The sequence below is a fragment of the Phycodurus eques genome, chromosome 6 (genome assembly GCF_024500275.1).
Source record: "Phycodurus eques isolate BA_2022a chromosome 6, UOR_Pequ_1.1, whole genome shotgun sequence".
In the NCBI taxonomy this organism is placed as follows: Eukaryota; Metazoa; Chordata; class Actinopteri; order Syngnathiformes; family Syngnathidae; genus Phycodurus; species Phycodurus eques.
In genome coordinates this window covers 31075776-31098742 of record NC_084530.1, presented here as the reverse complement: position 1 = coordinate 31098742, position 22967 = coordinate 31075776, and the positions used below count along the sequence as shown (strand labels likewise).

At 44.2% G+C, this 22967-nt stretch overlaps 2 protein-coding genes across 11 annotated transcripts in view; one reads left to right on the top strand and one right to left on the bottom strand.

Annotated features, from left to right (window-relative positions):
• LOC133403871 (amyloid beta precursor protein binding family B member 2-like) overlaps positions 1 to 1200 on the bottom strand; it is a 77327-nt gene extending 76127 nt beyond the window's left edge. For all 7 annotated transcript variants that reach the window (XR_009768743.1, XR_009768741.1, XR_009768744.1 and 4 more), the window contains exon 1: positions 1115 to 1200. The gene's annotated coding sequence lies outside the window, so the exon portion shown is untranslated. The remainder of the gene's footprint in view (positions 1 to 1114) is intronic.
• A 1522-nt stretch (positions 1201 to 2722) lies between these two features.
• Positions 2723 to 18568, top strand: haspin (histone H3 associated protein kinase). Of its 4 annotated transcripts, none has more exons than XM_061679585.1 (15): positions 2724 to 3340; positions 7259 to 7396; positions 7914 to 8036; positions 8217 to 9945; positions 10644 to 10782; positions 10869 to 10921; positions 11030 to 11215; positions 12491 to 12576; positions 12688 to 12750; positions 12821 to 12912; positions 14751 to 14830; positions 15018 to 15106; positions 16596 to 16738; positions 16843 to 16945; positions 18139 to 18568. In XM_061679585.1, the coding sequence occupies exons 1-15, from the start codon at positions 3177 to 3179 to the stop codon at positions 18329 to 18331; spliced, it is 3381 nt and encodes a 1126-aa protein (XP_061535569.1). In that variant the 5' UTR covers positions 2724 to 3176; the 3' UTR covers positions 18332 to 18568. The 4 variants fall into 4 exon arrangements, with proteins under 4 accessions (XP_061535570.1, XP_061535569.1, XP_061535567.1 ...); XM_061679583.1 differs by having other exon boundaries at positions 11027 to 11215; XM_061679584.1 differs by having other exon boundaries at positions 2725 to 3340; positions 7917 to 8036; positions 11027 to 11215.
• Positions 18569 to 22967: the final 4399 nt, after the last annotated feature.

The following is a 22967-nucleotide window of genomic DNA, read 5'->3' as shown; positions in this document are numbered from 1 at the left end:
TACTCGTTTGGACCAATCCAATTAGCCGTCGGTACGTCACTGAGGGGGCCTTTCATCGGGCCCAACATGCGATTCCAAAAACATGTAACCCACAAATGCTCCTAATCTACAAGGATTTGTTTGCTCAACACGTCGTGCTTTTTATGCTCCCGATTAGAAAAAGCTTCCCCGATCCCGCCATATTCTTCTTCGGACTGATCGTAGGCCTTTTCGACTCTACAGATAATGGAACCGATCCGTCCCAGAGTTTCCCGAGGAAAATAGAAACAAAACAAACGGGCACGTTACGCCTTATCTGGAGATTGCAAGCGGATAGGCTGGGAACGATTATTGCTGGCGATGTCCAGTCCAGACCGCTCGAGTGCCAAGCAAGGCGCGCAAAGTCAAGAGAATGTGTGTTTGCTTCGCAAAGACATTGTTTGACATATGGTAGCGTTACTCTCTTGAATAGAACAGCGAATAGGTGTGTAGATATTGTGTGATATGGACTATCCAGTACACCTCAGTGATATTATTCTTGCATCTCAAACTACTGCTAGGAACTTTTTGTGATCCCAGCCTCAATCAAAGATCCAGGCGTGGTTCCACCAAGGTTTCTTCCTGTTCACCCCCGTGACAAAATGCTTACTAAAATGGCAGTGTTCCATTTTTTTTTTTTTTTTGCATGAACGAGGAGCGTTGCATTTGTTGTGAATTAGCATTACATAGAGAACGTTCAATTCAAGTGATGTCAAACACATTTGTGAAAGTGGAACGATTACAAAAAGATGCAAACATTCAAAACTAATGACACATGCTTCCTATATTGTTTTTCCTCGTGGAGAAGATGATTGAGCATTGACGCAAACATAAGATGAAAACAAAGCCGATACTTGTGACCACATACTTGGGCTTTCCCTCATTAAGTGACAAGCGTCTAAAACATGATTGGCTAACGGTCATTGAAGCAGCCTCCGAATTCAGCTTGTTGTTCTGAGGGAAGCAAGTCAATCCTCGTTGACCGTGAGACAAAAGCCACGCTGGGTTCCTAGAACGCCCCATCTGAGGCCCAACGCGATTCCTTTCTCCGCGAAATGAAGGAAAAAGAGAAGAAAAGCCACAATTGCTTCCTCACCTCGCGTCGACGTCCTGCCGGCTGCTCTCGGTCCGCCCTTCTGCTTCTCCTCCCGGCCGGCCAGATGCCGCTCTCCCCCGGCAGAGGGAACCCGGGGACGCTGCTCCGGAAGCAAAAACAAGCCGACATCCTCCCGTACGCTGGACACGCCCCTCAGGCGAAATCATGTCCGAACCTTTGCCGCCGTCAATGTGACCTGTGACCTGTGACCTGTCTCACGTTCTCTCTTTTCCACGAGGGAAGGCGAGAATTGTGTTCGGGTGCAACCGAGATGTGAAAAGCTCGAGAACGCTTTGGCTGGCTCCAGTCCAGCTGCAACCGGGGGCAAATCGTTCTAAATAACACACAGTGTTAGCACAAAACATTCGGACTTCTGCCACAAAGCAAAATCAAGCGATCAATAACGAAATCCATGTTTGGCAAAGCTACATTTTATTGTTGTTAGCAGGTGTGTGCTGCCTCCCATTTAACGTCACAGCCAAACCACATTAGCATCTAGCTACATTTCACTTGTTTTCTGTTTTCGACTTCCCTCGAAAAAAACATTTGTTTTCTATTCAGTTCAACGGGTTACATAAGTCACATCAATGGTGGAAAACGTTTTTTGTTTTTTTTATCATAAAAATCATTTTCAGAGCAGAGGTGGCAGATGAACTCACATTGATTCTGTTCAAGCGGAAGTACTGATTCCACTTTGGTACTTACTGTAAATAACAATAAAAAAGTCAAGAAATTTATTTAAACGGATGGAATGGGGAATATCTTGCCTCTCCCAAGCTGTTTGGTTGACTTTCATCCATGTCGCTGCTGTAGCCTGTGAGCGCTGACCCCAAAAACAAGAACCCGTCACATCAGTGCGCTGCAAACATTTCATCATCATTAGTTGATGATCAAATCTTTGCCCCCCCCCCCCCCCCCCCAAAAAAAAAAAAAAACCGGTGAATTGGAGAAAATTCTATTTACTGAGATGGATAAAGTCCTGGCAGCACGGTGGGCGACTGGTTAGAGCGTCAGCCTCACAGTTCTGAGGACCCGGGTTCAATCCCTGGCCCCGCCTGTGTGGAGTTTGCATGTTCTCCGCGTGCCTGCGTGGGTTTTCTCCAGGCACTCCGGTTTCCTCCCACATCCCAAAAACATACATTCATTGGAGACTCTAAATTGCCCGTAGGTGTGACTGTGAGTGCGAATGGTTGTTTGATTGTATGTGCCCTGCGATTGGCTAGCAACCAGTTCAGGGTGTACCCCGCCCCCTGCCCGATGACAGCTGGGATAGGCTCCAGCACGCCCGCGACCCGCGTGAGGAGAAGCAGCTCAGAAAATGGATGGATGGATAAAGTCCTTTCCCTTTGAGCCTCACTGTCCCCTGGACCGAGAGCTAGCTCTCTGACGTCTCTGCCTTAGGCCTACTATGCAACTGCATTTTAATGTTGATTATGATGGCGGTACTTGCAAATAGCAAGTTTTTCTCCGCGCAAGCACTTTCTTCGACTTTCTTCCAGGCGCCAGTACGTGTGCGCAATCAGTGCAGTCTTATGTTGCCATCTAGCGGCCATTATATGTCGTCAGCTCTCACTGTTTGTTTTTGTTGCGTTGTGGATCAGCAACATACGGTAATTGTCTTTTGTAGTTTTGCAAAAAGGCGACAAGACTGGTTAGCACATCTGCCTCGCAGTTGTGAGGTTGCGGGTTCAAATCCGGCCTGGCCTGTGTGGAGTTTGCATGCTCTCCCCGTGCTTGCGTGGCTTTTCTCCGGGCGCTCCGGTTTCCTGCGATTGGCTGGCGACCGGTTCAGGGTGTGCCCCGCCCGAAGATAGCTGGGATAGGCGCCACCGGGTGAGGACAAGTGCTACGGAAAACGGAAGTATCGATGGATCGTTTACTCCAATCCGGCAGGTGGCGCCGCACACAAGTCTGTCCTCCTTGTCGACCAATCAGCCGGCTGACGGTGACGTCGTGGGTTTGAAGGACGAGCGGGCGGGCAACGCGACAATATGAGCTCGAGTTGAAAGCTGGCGACATTCTCGGAATATTTGCAAATCTCGAGCAAGTGTTTTAGTCCACAATGAGCAGCGTCGTTAAGCCAATATTTCTGAGGACTTACGGTAGGAAAAGGCGCAGGTTAACGGCCTGGTTTTCACCGAAGAAGCACAAGCAGGCCTTCGACAGCTCCCTGTCGACACACAGCGACGATTCCTCGTTTGAACCCGACAAAAAACACAAAATCAGGTAAGAAAAAACATCGTTTGTTGTGGCGCGAGGGACAACTGCGCACGACGAATACGGAACAAACACGAACATTGCAGCGGTTCTCAACTGGTGGGCCGCGGGCCAAAAGTGGCTCGCACACGGGTTGTCAAAAAGGGATGAAAGAATCATTCACACTGTCCAAACTGGTGCAGTTGCTTCGGTGTGCAGCCTTCGCTTACTAGAAGGAAGATCAACTATTTATGTTGCACTTTCCTAAGAATAAAGAGATCAGTGCCAACAATACATTTTTGTACATGCAGTTACAGTATGTCCGTCCACGGAGTTCTTAATACGGTACTCTGAAAGACACTTTCAACATGTAAGTGTGAGTAGTTGTTTTTAAAAATATGATATTTATATGTTTACAAAGACTGTTTGGGAAGCATACGTCTTCTTTATTGGCAGCACGGTTTGCATGTTCTCCCCGTGCCTGCGTGGCTTTTCTCCGGGTACTCCGCTTTCCCCCCCACATCCCAAAAAACATGCGCGCTAGGTTGATTGAAGACTCGAAATTGCCCGTTGGTGTGAATGTGAGTGCCAATGGTTGTTTGCCTATATGTGCCCTGCGATTGGCTGGCGACCAGTTCAGGGCGTGCCCCGCCTCTCGTCCAAAGTCAGCTCAGATGAGCACCGGCACGCCCGCGACCCGCGTGAGGATAAGCAGTACGGAAAATGGATGGATCTTCTTGATTGTTCCTTTTGTAAACGTTGCTCGCAACTCAGCGACACAAAAAAATATGCGGGTCCCGAGCGACAACCGTTGCGAACCGATGCATTCATGCAATAGACTTTTTGTCTTCGTCATCCAGCCATCGTTTATTTCAATTTCCCAATCTTTATTGAGCTAAGGCACCCATTTTTCAATCGAAAAATTTCACAGCTCACCACCAAACAAAAATGTCACTAAACGTTTGAATACTGAAATAATGAATTTCTCGTGTCATGTAACTCACAAATGTACTTGTTGTGAAATGATTTGACCACAAAGCTATTATTCTGTTGTATGAATGGCAAAAGGTTTGTTGGACCTTACGCCAGCTAATGGAAGAGCGTTTAATTGTTCTGCCTGTCACGATACGGCGAAGGCATAAATAAATTTTTATTTGAGTATCTGTTATATTTGCTAAGTGTTACCTGGTATCTTCATCTAGACTTTGTAATTCATAGACACTGTGAATAAGATTTCTTTCAGCTTCTTTCACTGTCTGTTGTTCAACTTACTTGGAGACACCCATCATGACCTTTCAATGCTGCTTTTTTTTTTTTTTTTTTTTAATCTTTAGACCTTTTTTTTACATAAATGTTCGATCACTTGTGCGTACATTACTTGGTTTTAAGGTCACATTTCAGTTCACATTAGGAACAGTAAGGGAATACAAATGATAAACAGCTTGTGTTTTATGTAACAAGGAAAATGTTTAATGGTATTTAAAATTTAGTATTATCAATTGTTTTAATTATTTTATAAAGATAATTTTGGGGCAGTAATTGAAATGACTGAAAGCGAAGCGTCGTCCGATTACCGGAGAAAGCGAGGAAGAGCTGTCATTTACTCTACAAAGTCACAAACATCCACTTCAAACGTCCAAGAAAGTGATTGTATAACTATGGGGAAAAGTCACACTCATACTTTTAATGGAATAAGAGAACGCGTCTGAAGATTTTCAACTCCCGTTTCCATGTCGGTGTTGTTCGAGCAGAATAATAATCTTGCGCAGAGAAGTTTTGACATCTCAGCTCCGCTTCCCATTGTTCATCTTGAGACGGCAAGCTATCTGAAACCCAATCAACAGCGCCTGGTTGTAGCCAAATAGCGCTCTCCATTTTGCCTCCGTTGCTTCGCCATTTCATTGAACCGACGATCGGTTCCACATAATCGGCAGAGTTCCTAACGATCGATTGATCGAGAAATGAACTATCGTGCCCATCCCTAGTTTGCAGGTTCCTTTTATTGTTAAACGCTAAATGTCAAGTTTTGCGCGAGGTCTTGGGTCGTCTCTCCTTCGTGTACACTTCGCATTTGCTCGATGCCAGTTCACAAGTTTGATGTTTTGCCAAAAGCTTGTCACTAGCCATGACGTCGGCTTGCCAGAACCTGAGCTGTTCTGTGTTTTTCAATGAACTAGGCACGTGTTAAGAGCGCAAGGAAGTTACACTTCTTGCGCCTTACCTAATATGTTCGGTGTGGTAACCTTGCCCCTTCGTATTGCATAATTGGGCCATTCATCATATTTATGATGGCAAACTACTTTGGAACACAAGTCGAGAAAAATTGCGGCAAAGCTTTGTGGCAACATAAAATGACATGAAGGGCCAGATCTGGCCCGCAGGCCTTGAGTTTGACAATGGTGCTTTAGATCTAATGATAATAATAATAAGGGTAATACTGTATGATCATATACATTTGTTTGTGGCGGGCAGCCACAAATGAACTTTGGCCGCCACTGATAGATTTTGGCTCCCACTGTGTGGAGATTGTGCCGCGAGTCTGCCAATCGATAACCACCGCTTTCCTTTCTGATACACTACAGCGCATATAGTCCCTCAAAGTCCCTCAAGTATCAATTTGAGATCCCCGCGCCACCCGAGCAGGCGTAATGGCCGTCTGGTCATAGTACACCAAGTGCTGTTTTTGTTGTATTTGGGCTTGGAAATGCCACTCCCTGGTGGGCAGAGCCTACGTACCGTTGTCAGGATCTTCTGAGTTAAGTATTACGTTGTGAAAAGACTATTACGGGAAGCCAAGCAAAGGCGGTGCGGCGTTGGTACGAGCACACCAATGTCCTTAGTCGTCAATCTTTGCCAACTGTGGGCCTGTGAAGCCCTTTCAGATACTTTTGTGATTGAGAGATACAAATAAACTTGACTTGGCTGTCATTTTATGTATTGCATGTTTTTAAAGCAGCCACATTGACAAAGAAAATCAAGTTGTACTTGTTTGTTCACAAAAAACATTTTATATTCAATTCACACTTTTTTCTTAGACCCCAACCCATTTAGTTAAGGTTATGCTGCTGTGACACTAATTTAAGTACAGCGTTTATGGAATAATACTTGTACATGTAAACAAACATATGATTGCCAGCCTGTTGTTACGCTTTGCTTTGATTTGAAAATATTTTCACCGGCTTTTAAAATGATTTCAAAGAAATGACCGGTTTTGTCAGCCACTGCTTTTTGCAGACCAATTTCATATTCACAGTAAAATCGTTTGCGGATGCTGTATATAACGCGAGTCAAGATTGGCCGTGACTTTATTGCCAATAAGACTGCATCGTGCCTGGTCGTGCTGCGCGAGAAGCTGCCACATGTTGCCTCCCGCTCCCTCCCACCCCCACAGAGGTTGAGCCCACAGTCGTCCCTCCCAATCAAATCCCAAATATACTGTAACTGCATCATGGTTTCACTCTCGTCATGGTTGCCACCCCCGTCAACTCCCACAATCATGGGTTCCACTCCTGCTCAATTTGTTTTCCTAGTTCCCGCTCGAAAAATGGCGGTCTCTATGCTTTGCCCCCATCCCCTCCAAAAGGGGGGTGCGACCAAATCAAAGATAGTGTAGAGCCTTGTATTTTATTTTACATTTTATATTAATGTTCTTGTATTTATGTAAGTGAGTGATTGTATTTTTTGATTGAAAGGTTTTAATTGAGTTGTAAAGTGTTGATTCAAATTGAGCACCATCCCGTTTGGTACGGCATGCTTCCTCTTCTCATCACGTTATGTTGTATTTATGGAAGTAAGCGATAATATTTTTTGATCGAAATGTTTTAATTTAGTCGGAAAGTGGAGATTCAAGTTTAACACATCCCATTTGGTGTGGTATGCTTCCTCTTCTCATCACGTTATATTACATGAAGTATCTTCACATTTCTAAGTGTGCTTTTCAATTTTTAGAGCAAAGAATTGTTCTTCCAAAGGAAAGTTGGCCCGGCCGACTGGGAGGAAGGCGAAGGAAAACGTCGGCGATGAGGACGTTTTCGGCATGCCCCTCCTCTTCTGTCCTCGGCCTGCTCCACGGGCCAAGACGACGAGGTCTGCGCACCAACACGCACCTTTGACTAATCGACTCCTGCTTTGACTCACATTCATTGGAGTCATGTTAGATGCTTACTCTCCGTCTAGCTCTGATTGACAATTTGGATTTGATACACACATTTTCAAGTTATTTACAAGTTCCGGGGTTTTCAGAGCATACAGCGACACGCCTGCAGCGTCTGCGAGCTGAAAGAACGTCTCAATTCTTGACCATTTGGAAGCATTTTGAAAAACTGCGATTTATTTGAATTCATTCATTGTCTGGCTTGTTAACAATAATTTTCTGAGATGTGTCACATTTCCAAGACTTTTTTTTTTTTTTTGGGGGGGTCTGTGTGGTTCAACGTTAAGAGAACCTCCAAAAATGCTTGAGATATTAAATGGTCCGAAAAAAATGTTGTTGAACTGAAATTGTGCTGTTACTGGTTTTATTTCGTTGAATGAAAGCCACAACATGACCCGGCAGAGGTTTTGTGTCAAAATTGTTTCTACCTGACCTTTGTTGATGCACCAGCAGGACAAAAGTCACAATTAGGCAAAAGGAGCGGCAGCATCCGATTACCAGAGAGAGTGACGAAGATCTGTCGTCATCTGCAAAAGGCTGCAAAAAACCACTTCAAATCAATACAGCTTCCAAGTAGGTCCTTGTATTAGTGTGTAGAAAATATATACTGGGAGAATGGGATCTAATGGGAGAAACGTTGATGGATGAATCGAGTCAAATCCCCATCCCTGGTCTGCACGTTCCTTCTGTTGTCCGCTAAATGCCAAGTGTTGAAAAAGGTCTTGGGTCATCTCTCCTTCCTATTTTCCACAGTCTTCCTCATCCTTCGCTGGGCTGCAATGTGACTTGTCGTCGGCGCCCCGTCACCACTAAACTCAAAGTGTCAAAGGCAAAAGGCGATGTTATCAACTCTTTTGATGACTTTATTTCTGAAGAGGAAAGTCAAATCTGGCGTGCTGACAGGAAGAAAATGGTCCTCCTATCTATGCTAGATTCAAGTGTGGAGAATTCCACCAGCAACTTGGACAGTAGCCCCGGACCGCCCCCCAGGAAGCCCATCTTTTGCTCGACGCCCTCAGCGTGCCTGTCGAGCAAACGCCCCCATATTCCTCCCTACCCCGTCACCGATCGATCCCCGAAGCCCACATCCTTGTCCGTCATCTACATAGGCTGCTCGTGCCCAGAAGACCAGGACTCTCCGAGGCAGCCCTGTTGCGCACCACCCACAGTGCTTCACTCCGACGAGAATCAGCGGTCAAGTGTCGGTGAGCCGACGGAAAAAGCACACCCGCCTTTCCACGAAGGACATTCGTATGACCTTTATATGCACCCGAGGAGTATGAACGAGACAAGTAGAGACTGCAAGGTGAAGAACAACAACTGTGCGTCGGGAAGCAAACATCTACTGACTGCACACAGAGGAAGCGCAAGCTGTTTTGTGTCCACAGTGGAAGACTTGCTCTCACTGACTGAAGTTCTGAAGGAGAAATGTTTGACCCAGCGCTGCACCGTGCAGGTGAAGCGATTAGACAGCCTTACTGTCAGTCAACTTTGCACTAAGACGTCCTACTCATCCCGCCTTGCTGATCTTAGCTCAGCTCGCAGAAGGACAACCACTGAGCAGAGTCCCATTTTCATTGATATTTTATCAGCACAACAGTCAAACGGGTCTAATTTAGCTACCGCTGAAGATGAAGCCGGCAGGCGGTCAACCACCAACGACGAGCCGGATTCCCAAACTTCAGATATTCCCATCGGCCTTTCGCTATCGGCAGGAATTGAATTCACGGAAGAGTCGACGTCGGCGCATACTGTTGAATCCACGCCGCACAGCAACAGCAGCTTTGAGTTATTCAGTTGTGCACAATTGGAAATGGCAACAGGGGAGCAGGCTGCAGATGATACATTTCAAGGAAAAAAGTGCAAAGTTTTGGTTGAACGATTGGAGTTGGAGGAAATGAAAAGAGCGAGCTCCCAAAGATTGTCTGAAGGCCGATCGAGATACAACGTTGACACGCAGTCCAGGGCACAGAGCCCCTCGACGGCATTGGTCCAAAAATGCCTAACTGACAAACCCGCCGTAAGAATACAAAGACTGACTTCCACACAACTGAAGGAGCTGCAACAAAAAGGCAAACAGTGGAAATCACTCACAAATGCTTCAGATTTGTCCGATGAGGACCTGACGAGAAGCAAGCACCAGACTGAAACAGACTCTAATCATGATAAAAAGATTTCATGCGAGGGTGTAGAAAAGGGCCTGTCTGATTCTGACAGCTTGGACAAAGAAGCCTCCAAAAAATGCTCTAAAGTTGATCAACAAGCTTACGGGCCGGTTGGTAAAAAGAAGGTGAAGAGAGAGAGCCTTTTACCGGGCCAGCCGGCGACCACCCGAAAGGCATGCGTCAGCGGTCTGAGCGTGAGTCGCTGGAAGAACGACGGCAGAATGCGAACGCCGCGCACGTTCAAGCGGAAGAGCGCGAGGAGGGCTGCCGACTGCACCGGCAACCATCTGATCTGGGCTCAACCTGACCAACTGCAGGTGAGCGTGACACGGCGACAACAGCCGTGAGCACATTTGGAAATTGTGTTTCATGCGTTAATGTCATTAGAAGACTTACGTGCACACACACTACAATAGTTACCGTTCAAGGTCACAGATGGGATTCCACAATGGTCTGTATTAGGTCCTGAATTATTCCTATATTATAGCAATGATATCTGCAAAGTCTCTAAAGCAGTGGTCCATTTGATACTGGGCCGTGCTTCAATTATTTAAAAAAAATATAAATAAATAAATGAGGTGGAGCCTTTTTTTAATACAATTTTTGTTAAAATTCCCCAAATATTCTCTATTATAACTCCTCGCAAACGGATTCAAACACCACTGCAAAATAGAATACAAATTCAAATAGTGCTTAACATAATCAGACATGAATTCTTCATAAAATCAACATATTTGAACCCCTATATAAAAATCTCTTCAGTCAAAAGTTCATTTCCTACATGCAAATTTGTGGTGTATTTCTGTAAATTCTCATAATGTCTCACATAGTTCAACTCCAAGTCTGTCAATCCCTGTTAGTTTTTGAAAAATCCTCGTTTCTGAGGATGGTGCCTTAATCAGATTGGCACGGTCCTCACGTTAGCTGTTCAACCGAGTAGTTGGAAGACTTTCAAATGAATCGAGCTGATGCCGTTTCCTCAGTGACTAACTCTGGTATCCGTCCTCGCGTGCAGCAGCTTCAGGGGCATACGATGACTTTGTCCACCCCGGAGAGGACGAGTCCGCTCAACCCGTCGTCGCCGCTGGCCGGCTTCACGCCGCGCACGCAGCACTGGAATCGGCTGAAAGCCGCCCTCTCCGTGCACCGCAAAGGTAGGGCTCATACGGTACTGGATGTGCTCGTGCTTGTTTACTCTTCATTTAACCACTTAAAAGCGCTCTCTTCGGACCCTCTTTAGTGCTGCTCACGCCGCAGACTTCTAAAAAGCCGAAGCCAACAGACATCAACCAGGTATGAATGAAGGCCTCGGCATCTCTTGACACCACAGAACCAATACAAAATACATACAAAAGAAAACTACCAAATAGCGCTATGCGTCTGCCCCCCCTCCCCCAGCAGCTCATGTATGACGCAGATTTGTCAGATGCCGAGAAAGTGTACGCTGAGTGCGGCCAGCGGGGTCCGCTGCCCTGGAAGGAGTGCATTTCCCCACTTCAGATGAAACGATGCGTCAAGATTGGGGAGGGGACCTTCGGTGAGGTCTTCTCCACCAGCAACCCGTCAGGAGAAACGGTTGCTCTTAAAGTACGTGTGCACATACAGTGTGCATGATTGATTGCTACCAGGTGAAATTTCAGAATGAACCAAAAATGCACTACACCCTTTACAGTTAAATAGGCTCTAAGGAGATGTGTTTTGTTTCTAAATACATGAACTATGTTTGAAGTGTTGAAAACATATGCAAAGACTTACAAGAATATAGGGGGCGTATACTTTCCCTCCCCCGCAATATAAGGACAAAGTGACGTGCTGTTCAGTTGTGAGTTAGCTGTGCTTAGCTTCTGTAACAAGGCCCATTTGCCACTCCAGCCGCTGTCAGGCGCGGCGTTCGGCCGTAACATTATGTCGCCGGCAACGAGGGTGTGCTTGTTTTGATGATTCTAGTCCACAATAAGCATTCCAGTTTGAAGTTGAGCCTCCTAATGTGATTTGACATGGTAGAAGCTATCACCCCCTCAGTATGGTGGCTTCCCTTTGGCGCATCCGTTCGACACGCCCGCAGCGTCGGAGTGCTGGCCCTAATTATTCAAGTGTTCAAGCCTGATTTCATAAACTTGATTCATTCAAATTCGGTGGGCTTGTTAACATTACTCTTCTCTGCGGTGTGTCGAATTCACATGCCATTTTTTGGGGGGCCTGCTTATTGCCACTTTAATTTGATCTCTAAACTTTTGAATGCAGATGTTCATGTTTCATTACTTTTTGCACTGCTCTCTGTTCTCTAACAAGTCGCTGAACACGGACAATTTTCAACGACATCCACTTCCTTGCCTTTCTGTGACTCTTGCAGTCTCTCTTTTGCAATCTGCTCACGAAACTGTGAAACTCTGAGCGGATTGGCCGCTTCCTTCTAAGAACATCCCAGTTGAAGCCTCGCAATGGCGAGGTACTGTTGATCAATTGTTGTGATGTTGTCTTGGTCTCATGATGTCAACATGTGAGCAGCATGTTGAAGAGGAACATTTAAATATCGGTCCTAATTGAACCAGGAAATGTTTTGGTCCATTCCTGGATCAAACACCTGCAGGGAATTTTCTCCTTTTTGGAGAACAGCAAGTTGTTCAAAAATGTACTGAAACAGTAAAAGAAAATGGAAGTCAAATGAAGTTCAACTGTAGGTTTGAGTTCATTTTAAGGTTCATCCTGAAATTTCACCCAAAAGCTTAAGCCTAACATTATATTCAGGTGTAAATACGTGATTTAGTATCACTATAAAATATTTGAAAAGCTAGAAAGACTCAAATAAAAGTGTTTGAAATTGATGAATGAAGCCTGAGGAGACTCTTGCTGTCCTTCCAGGTCATTCCATTGGAGGGCAACGAGAAGGTGAATGGGGAAGACCAGAAGACCTTTGGGGAGATCCTCCATGAGATTATTATCTCAAAGTAAACTGTCCTTTTATTTGTGTCACACTAATATAAGCTCCACCCTAATTTTGTAGATGTGTCATGATGATGTTGAGCGTCGGGTTTGTAAACCATATTGTGTTGTGACAGGGAGTTAAGCAGCCTGAAAGAAAAGCACCAGAACCAGACCAGCAGCTTCATTGGACTTAATGAGTAAATGCACTCTCGGCTTCCTTGTGCTCGTCTCTGTGCGCCGGTTGACGTTTTTCTCGTTCCCTCACAGTCTCCACTGTGTCCGAGGCCGCTACCCTCCTGAGTTCCTGAAGGCCTGGGACGCCTTCGATGGGAAAAAGGGCTCGGAGAATGACAGACCAGGTTTTCCTTGTTCTCGCTCTTTTGCATCCAGCGACGTGAACACACTCAAGTCTATAATGGCTCTAACACAATCCTCAAAGATCATTTGACTGAATATATTCTACTTGTTACAGGGGAATAATTCGAGGGACAATGTCTACAGTAGAGCCCGACCAATATTAGCCCTTTTAAAATAAGCAAATATTGGCTGATATTTTGCAGATGTTTTTCTTTTTTACACATTACAACATAAGACAATGACATTCAAATAAACATCTTGAAAACATCACACAATTTCTGCCGAAAACAGTCAAATGTTTTACCTGGAATTCATATCTTTATTCTTGTAAGTCTTGTGGAACCAAAACAGAAGTTATTTTAGTCATTATTTTTTTAATTTGTGGGCCGATTAATTTGTCGTCAGAATTCTGTTATGCCAAGTCTCGGAATCGGCCTCCAAAAATTCCCATGGGTCGGTATACAGTACAATGAATTGAGGAGTATCTGCAACATTTGCACAATCAACATTGTCCCAGGTTATCGTACTATTCGCTTGAAGTCTCGGCGCCCTTTGAACAATGCTCATTGCAGCGGACTATTGCAATATTAGTCATTCGAACTGCTCTAAGTACTAGTTTTCACTTAAACAATTTAACCAAGTCTTAATCAATTACATTTTCCCGTTTGTGAAACGACCCTGTTAGAAATTGTATATATTTATTGTCCTTAAACATTAAAAGTACCAAACCGCTAACAGGCGATGCATCGTTGCCAGCTTCCGATTTTTTTTTCCCCCGAACAACTTTTTCAAAACGGTACAAGCCACGCACAACAACTGGCGTTGTCTTCACTGAACAACGCTCACTGCAGCGGACTATTGCAATATTAGTCATTCGAACTGCTCTAAGTACTAGAGGACTCTGCATCTTTTTGCACAATTGTCGAAAAAAATAAAAATAATGTACCGGCTTTACCAGATAACTATTAACCCTTTATTGCTCAGTGACTTTTAAAAAAAAAAATTTTTTTTTTGGGTCAATATCTTTATGTCACAAAAGTGTTCTCTGTCAATTGACCGTCTGTTGTCGTACAAGAGCGGCTCCAACTACCGGAGACAAATTCCTTGTGTGTGTTTTTTGGACATACTTGGGGAAATAAAAATGATTCTGATTCTGTTTATCGTGGGCATCTAGTCCAGACCCACGTTGTGAAAATCTGTTTTACCCCTCCCACAAGCGTAAAACACATTTAACCTCATTAAGAGGCACATATTAATACGCATCGTAAATGTATTTGAACACAGAAAAACAAACTGCAAGCATAAAATGTGAAGAGAAAACTGTTTCTCGTGTCTTTGTACATGCCTGTGGCGTTTGGGGTCAGGCCTGGTCATGTCGGCGAGTCTTGTCCAAATAAAAGGCAACGCCTGCTTGCTTCTAGCTGTTTGTTTACTGTAAACGGTAACAATGCTATCAGGCGTATCCTTTCGTACTCTGTGGAAACTACAACAACAGTAATGCTGTAGCTATATAGTTCTGCCTCTTCTTCGCTATTAATTCCGCTATATGCGTAATGTTACGTGAGCAACCCGTTGGTGAATGCAGAAGTAGGTTGCGCGTATGCCGGATGACGCTACATCTGTTCTAGTAGGTCTCATTGCTACGCCGAATGCATCTTTGTCTAAATTCGGACTTGCTCGTATACTGTAAAAAGCCATAAACGATGGCTTCAAATGAGCAGGTTAGCGGCACGAAACATGACTCGCAAAAGAGCGGGGGGTCACTGTATTTGTCGTGTATTGTACGGTGAAAATTGTTTTACACGTTTTCCCCCGTTTCTTCTGTCTGTGTGTTGTGTAGATTTCTTTGAAAATGACCAGTTATTTATAATCCTGGAGTTTGAGTTTGGCGGTGTCGACCTGGAGAGCAGCAACCGAACGGTATTCACACGCAAAACTTTGGATTGTTTGTGTATTAATGTCCGACAGTCATATTATACTGTTTTTTTTCAAGACCTGCTGCTCTCTGTTTACTCAATGGTACCCAAAGGAGGGCAAACAACAAAACAATCCTTTGTAGGGTGAATCCTCTCAATCTCAACATTCCAACATCTCTTGTGTCCTGAAGTTGTCGTCGTTGGTCGTGGCAAAGAGCATCCTCCACCAGGTGACCGCCGCGCTGGCTGTGGCTGAGCAGCAGCTGCACTTTGAACACAGGTACATCTTTTGTTGGTTGCTTTGTAGTGCCAGGTACACACATTCAGATTTCTTGCTCCTGTTGAAGACTCTTCGTCTTTTCATTTCTATTGTGGTGAATGACTTGTTCGACAAACCCTCAACGCAGCCAGCTGCTTCTTTCTTTGTGTCTGGCGACAGTGCGAGCGTCAGGTCGCTTTCGAACGAGCGTTCCGTTTCACGTCACAATCGGTCTGTGGCTCGACCAAAACTTCCTGTTGACCACACGCTAGTGTTAACTTGTCACAATACCAAAATTAGGACGGAGATACTATACCTGCATAAAGTACTGAATCTCGATACCGATACAATACCATGGCAAAAACATCATAAATCAGTAAAAGCAATGAAGCAGCAAAACATGGCCCTTTAAATCTTTCGTCATTTTATGAATTCAAAAGAATATTCAGGAGTGCAGGCTTTTGTTTCCTCTTGATAAAATAAAACAATTTGATCCAGCAGCTCGGCATTTTTAAACAAAAATACAATTCTTCTCTGGTAGCTGCTGAGCTTTGTAGCCTTGCGTAAAATATCAAAATGACTGGACAAAGATTTTTGTCACACAACGTAGACTTATGAAAAGCAGCACAGTTTCTCGGGCTTGTTTGAATTGCTCGGACGTCGGGACGGCATCGGATTCTGACGGTATGATAACCTTGAACAAAAATAGCGCGTCATTACTGTATTTAAATTCCAGCTCTAAAATGTATTCTTATGAATAATGTGGGTATATATATTAAAAAAAAGAAAATTTCCACTTGAATGCAATCTATTTTATGTTCCATGCTAAGTTTAAATAAATCACAATGTTCCATCAGTGGTGAGCTATTTTTAGAACAGACCTGTTGGCGACTCGTGCCTGCGGGCACCGGGTTGGTGATCCCTGCTCTTCCATAGTGCTACCAAAAAATATAGAAAATACACAAAAAAAAACGTATATACAATTCAACTTTTAACTATTTTAGGCTTTTAACTACTAAACAAAGACGCTGTGGCAAAAACGACAACAACAAAAATGAAAACCTGTAATTTACAGTGTTGTGGTATTTGAAAGAAAACCTTGCCACTTCAAAACGGTGGTGTACCTTTAACACGGTAATCGGCCCATGTCTACTTGGACAGCCCATAATTGCCACAGCAGAAAAGGTGCTCAGGAGAGCCCAGTCGATTTTCTGCATTAGCGAAAGGGGTTAATATTACCGACAATCTTCAATTTGGGATCATTTATTCTTTCCGTGCCTAGTTATACGCTACTATATCCTATATGCTGTTTACTGAATCAGCATATTCTTAACAGTCGTCATTTGTCTTTTTTAGATCAATCTGCGTTATACTGTATAAACTTTAACATACTATGCAAGTATTCCTATGTTGGTGTATTTGAGTTCTTCTGTAGTTAATGATACATTTTCTTCTTTTTTTTTTGTGTGCATCAAATTTGTCATTGATGACTTTGACTCTTTGTGCAAAGGGACCTCCACTGGGGCAACGTGCTCGTGAAAACAACAAAGCAGAAGACCGGAAGCTTCCTGCTCAACGGGGCAGCCCACTCTGTGGAAGTTAAAGGGGTGTTCGTCCGCATCATCGACTACTCTTTGTCCAGACTGGAAATTGGTCAGTGGACACTCTCACGATCCGTCTCCTCCTGAGGGACTTCAATTTGTCTTTGTTTTGTTTAACTGAATGAAAGTGACTGCAATGAGCTGTGTTCTCCCCAGACGGCCTGACGGTGTCTTGCGACATTTCCAATGATGAGGAGCTCTTCACGGGTCAGGGAGATTACCAGTTTGACATCTACAGACGCATGAGAGAAGAGAATGGGTCAGTCCATTTATTGAACTTTTATTTTTGTTTTGTATTGGGCACATATTTTACATTTAGAAAAATCTCGACTCAAAATTAAACAAAAACAAAACGTTCTCTGTTATGTACTGAAATAATGATCTCATTTACTCATTAATGTTGGCAACAGGTGTTATCTAGTAAAAGAACATTGAATTATTCTACCTGTCACTATACGGCGCTAGCATAGACGGATGAACAAAGATGTATTATTTGTAGAAAATCAATAATTTTCAGACCAATTAAGTGAAACTGGATAATTTCCCACGACTCACCTCATCGCTCGTTAGAGTAGGCCAAAAAGATACTCCCAGTTCAGCATCGAGATTCTTTTTTTATTTTATTTTTTTCAATTTTTTCCCAGTTATTATTGTCGTTTTTTTTTTCTGTTTTGGGCTTATTGGTGGTGTAGCCACGCTTATTCAAGAATTAAAAAAAAAAATATATATTTTTTTTTTGTTAAATGCAATTATAATGGCCGTCAACGATCCACGGATTTGTATTTGCAGTCCAGCCCGGTTCCTATCCGCTGTATTGATACCCATTCTTGATACCACCACTTATCTGCACTCATCCTCATCCACACTAACAATCTCTTTGTTAAGGGTTCATAAATTGCCTGGATGCTGGTTATTAATCGGTTTGGTGACACTTTTGTTAAAAACTGCTAGAAAAGAATGATTAGATTGAGACTGAGAGCGACGTCCTGCTCGTCAAATAGTGAGGCCGCATGTACTGAAGCTTTGCCCCCTTTGTTAAGTACCGGCATGCCATATGAATGCCATCATTAACTTTACAATAAGGAAATGCAAGAAGTAAACCAAGTTATTCGAGGGGGCCAGGGGCCAGGCCAGACCACGAACAGCGAGAATCCATAGATCATTTTTAATTGCATTGAAGATTTTTTTTTTGTTTTTTTACCCAGAAAATTCTTGTATAAACCGCCAAAAAGCATTTTCGGAGAAAAATCCGCAGGTGCTGAACCACAAGTCGTTATAGTTGAGATGAAGCGACTCCATTCACTGTGATGCCGGCCGATAAAGCGAATACATTTGTTCAGTGCAAAATGTTTCTTGGGCTTCCTGCAGATCCCCTTGAAAATGTCTGAATAACAGACCAGGGTTATCGAGGCCATCATTCATAGAACCTTTGCCCTGTTTTGTCCGTGGCAGCAACAAGTGGGACAGCTACCACCCTCATTCCAACGTGCTTTGGCTCCACTACCTGTGCTCCAAGCTGCTGTCCATGAAGTTCCGCAGAGCCGCCAGCAAGGACGCGCGGAAGCAGCTCACGTGTTTTCGGGACAACATCCTGCGGTACGCTTCTGCGACCGAAGCGCTCCGATCGTGCCCCGTGTTTCAGTAACAATTCTGTCCGGAACAGGTCAGGGCCGGCAATCGTAAATCAAGAAGGTGTTCAATAGTTACGACCCAAACTCTTAGTGTGTGTGTGTGTGTGTGTGTGTGTGTGTGGGGGGGGGGGAACGACGCCGTGAATTGTGACATGGAACATAATATAGCCGCAACTTATTCAAGAAACGACCTGACTCAACAAAAGAAAAAGACCAAATAAAAACATGTCTTACCTGATGTTATTTTTTTAGGGAGGGAGGGGGGGGTGGGTTGGTAAAAGTAGCTTCCCCCAGATTTTCCAAAGCAAGTCATTTTTTGAGAACATGTCATTATTTAAGGCACCGGCAACCTTCGGACCCACTCGACAAACATCGCGTCGTATTCTGAACTGTCTCTTTTTCGGCTTTGTGAGATCATGCGAGAATTTGAGATCAGCGGCGGAAGAGAATCTGTGTGTGGTGTTCTGTGTTGAGATTATTGGAGGACACCACACACAGTACAACCAATACTGTTAACATCTTAAGATTTGAAAAGTCCTTGTTTAACATTTTAAGATTTGAAACCGGCCTTAGTCTGAATAAAAAGTTTGGCATTTCACTAAACGGTAGTTTAGCACTTGTTTTTCTTTGTCCTGATTCTTGAATTAGACTGGAAATGTGAAACTATACCATCAGTTTCCTTTCATCCATCCATCCATTTTCTGTACCGCTTCTCCTCATGCGGGTCTCGGGCGTGCAGGAGCCCATTCCGGCTATCTTCGGGCGAGAGGCGGGGTACTCCCTGAACCGGTCGCCAGCCAATCGCAGGGCACATAGAAACAAAGAACCATTGGCACTCACATTCACACCTGCGAGCAATTTAGTCTTCATTGAACCTAGCATGCATGTTTTGGGATGTGTGTGTGAAACCGGAGTACCCGGCGAAAAGCCACACAGGCACGGGGAGAACATGCAAACGCCACACAGGCGGGGCCAGATTGGAACCCACAACCTTAGGACTGTGAGGCAGATGTGCTAGCCAGGTGTCCAACGTGCCGCTCGTTTCTTTTCATTCATTCAAATAAGTATGCGCGGAGGATTAACAGGAGACTGGGGAGGATCATACAGCTTTAAAAGACCGTCTCCAATATGTGGTCGCGACTTGTGGGATTTCCACTTATTGTGGGGGTGGTCCGAAGCCTAACCCCCAGCAAATGTGACCGTGTTGAAGTGCCCTTCAGCAAGATACTGAAGCCCAAGTTGCTCCCGATGCTGTCATTGGTGGGTGAATGATGTGACAGTGTTTAAGTACTTTTGAAGGTAGAACAGGCCTATATTAAGTGAAAGTCCATTTTTAAAAAAAAAAATAATAAATAAATCTATTTGAAGTAAGTAACTTATTTCACTTGTTACTGCCTTTAAAACATTTTTTTTACTGTATTGAACTTCAAAAACTCATTGCAATTGTTTCCTCGAACTAACTCCGTATGGAGGGCAGCCGCCGAGCTCACCCACTTTCCCCCTTGTGCCGCAATGTTGCCATGGAAACCCCATTCAGTCAATGAATTGTCTTTACATTTTTATTCAACGAGTTGAATTAAATCTGCAGAAGAAATATACATGTTGAAAAAGGGATAGGAAGAAGTCATTCAAACTTGAATTCCACACAACGGTCCTAAAGGGCTCCATGTTCAAAGTCATCATACAATCTGTCAAAACCCATGGAGACGGACGGCTCTCTTTGTCAAGCTGATCTGGTTAAGAAGGTGCAGCATCATTCAAAACAACAAGAAAGTAAGAATTGGTGTGACTGCTGATCTTATGGGACACACAACAGAAAGAATCTGTGGGTCAATAAACAAGGAAAAAAGAATAAAGAGAGAGAGTTCATTCCGTTCAGTATTTGGATTCCCCCCCAAATTTGGTCATTTTTACAATTCTGCAAACTGTTAACATTGGTTCTTATCGGTGCCTTTTTTTTTTTTTTAAATCAAAAGTCCTCTCAGTTGAAACGGTTTGTGGATTCTAGAGGACAATGTACAATTTTATTTTGTCGAACTTTTCCTGATTGTATATGAATTCTAAATGCATTTTATGGTGCACACAAATGGAATAAACTTTTTCCTCATGCTTACGATTGAGCTCTTCAAAGCATTTAAAAAAAATATATTTTTCTTGCATTCTATACGGTTGAACCACAATTTAAACTATTGTGGGGGGTCGTCCATTACAGCTGATTGTCCGTTACATTGAAGCACTTTTTTTCGGGGCCTAAAACACCCAGTACAGTACAGAGTTATTGTAAATAAATTAACGGTGAGGCTAACGAGATTAATTACGAACAAATTACTTTGAAAAATGTGCACATTTGAATCACATTTTGTGTTCCAAACAAGGCAGAACAGTGGACGATTTTCTGGTACACCGATTACACTGACGCACACGACAGAGCTCGGCTACCAAAATGGAGGAATTGGATCAAACCGCGTTGCTAGGACTGATGAGGAGGCAAATTTCGTTTTTGTTTTAAAAGAAAAGGCTACCTGATTGACCTCGGTAAGCATGCTTATGTGAAAATGGTGCAAAAACAATGAATTATTTGATTTAGTCGACCACTAAAAGCCACATTTGTCTGAGTCCCAGTCCTAAAATAATGATTGAAAAAAGCTTGCCAATGTTTGAAAGTTGATCCGCGCACACGTGGCTCGTTTGCTCGGGGGTGGGTGGAATGGCGTCGGAGTGGCCAGTCGACGGTTGCTTTCATGAGCTGGGAGGTTCGTGCGCGTCCTATTTCCAACTCAGTTTGGATGCCATAGAGAAAATAAAAATCAATCATACCGAACCAAGAACATCATGTTCCAGAGACTTGGAAGTATTCGGTTTCACATGGAAGATTAATTTTTGCCAAGCAAACCGTGACCTGGAACGGCACCGGGCTGTGCTGTCTGCGCATGCTCCGCCCTGACGTCATAATTCACGCACGTAAACATGGCGGCTTCCGACCAGAGCGCGTACGCGACGGAGATCTTGTTTCGAACTCACTGTACTTGTGACAACAGCTTTATCAAGCTGTTGTTTCAACACAAGTGTAAAAAGAATCCCAACTCTTGTGCGAAATAAGACGACTGATCACAGGGCTGTTCCGGCGAAATATAGCGCAGCGGACCGAAATGCGTGCTGTGAGCTGCGAAGCTCATGTCCCCGAATGGTCTCCACGTTTAACATGGCCGCCATGTATCTGCACTCTGTCACAACAACAGCTGCATGACCGGAAGTACGTCATCGTATCTTTGTTTATATCGCACCACAACGCCAGTAAACAGCGGTGGCCAATTGTGGAACTATCACTTGAAACTATTTTGGGACACGTTTCTGTCCATTAAATCAAAGTTCCTCTACTTTGTGAAATGTCCTTTCAACCATTGTGTAAGAAATGTGTTATGTAACTATAGCTGCCTCTCTTCAGTCATTTAATACGTTGCTTTTCATTTTCCGAGACGCACAACTATTTCAGTAATATTACAACTTTGTTGCAACATTCATTTATTAAAATTAGTTTCCTCATTTGGCCATTTTACTGTTGGGAATTTGCAACCTTTTCCCTGTAAGATTCATAAAAATGCATTCTTACCCTTTCACACTTTATTCCATGACATTTTTCTAGTAAATTGCCTGATATTCTCATAAAATTCCAACTGTTACGGCTTTCTAGTAAAATGATAACCTGGCTTGTAACGGTATGGAACATTTGTTCTGCTAAATAAGACGTTTGTTCTTACTTTGAACGTGACAGCTAAATTGTTGCCTCGTGACAACGTTTTCCACTGCAGTCAACGTTTCACTCGGTGCGTTTGTTCCGTCGGTGAGCTTTTTGTTGTCGTCGTCGTCCCACCCAAGGATCGGTTCCTGACCTCACATGACCTTCAGGAAAGGAGAAAAAGATGGTGAGTCAAAGAACCGCTGCCAACCGTGATGTTGTGCATGATTGTGGGATGATTTGTTTGCGCCTTTGTCATTTGCTCTCGGTGCTCACCGGCTCGGCCTCTTCCCTTGAGTGGAAGCTGGCCAGGTGACCTTCCCGTGCGACGCGCGACTCCTCGGCCGCCTGCCACATTTTTGTCTCCTTCTCAAAATAATAGCAAGAATCGCCGTACGGGATCTCGCCAGAGTCGCTCGCAGTAGGAGGCTAACGCCCCAAAGGATCATTTGTTGGAAAACGTGACGGGACGGCGAATGGATGCGAAGAAGCGTCCGTGCGACTCCCTGTCGACCGGCTTGAAAAACGTCCCCCAAGTCTTTGTAGGAACACGCTCGTCCGTCCCGGCGGCCTCGCGCTTTTCTGATTTCACGCCGACACGAGGACGACGTGCGTTTGCACACGTACGGCAGCGAGCATCGGGGCCAGATCTCCGGCCTCTGACGTTGTGGCGCCCATCCGCGCCCGCACGAGTCCACTTTGGAGCCGTTTGGGGAAGTCGTGTGAAAAAGCGACACACAAAACCCGCTTTGCCACCAAAGTCAGCCAAAATTCTTTTTTTCATTTCAAAGGCTCGGCTGCAAGTTTGTGCCCGTTGAACGTTTTGAGATGTTGGCAACGAGACGAGCTCGCCACAACATTTTGATTTCGTTCCAAATATGCGAAAAGCTTGCAGGAGAAAATCAATTTTGCCG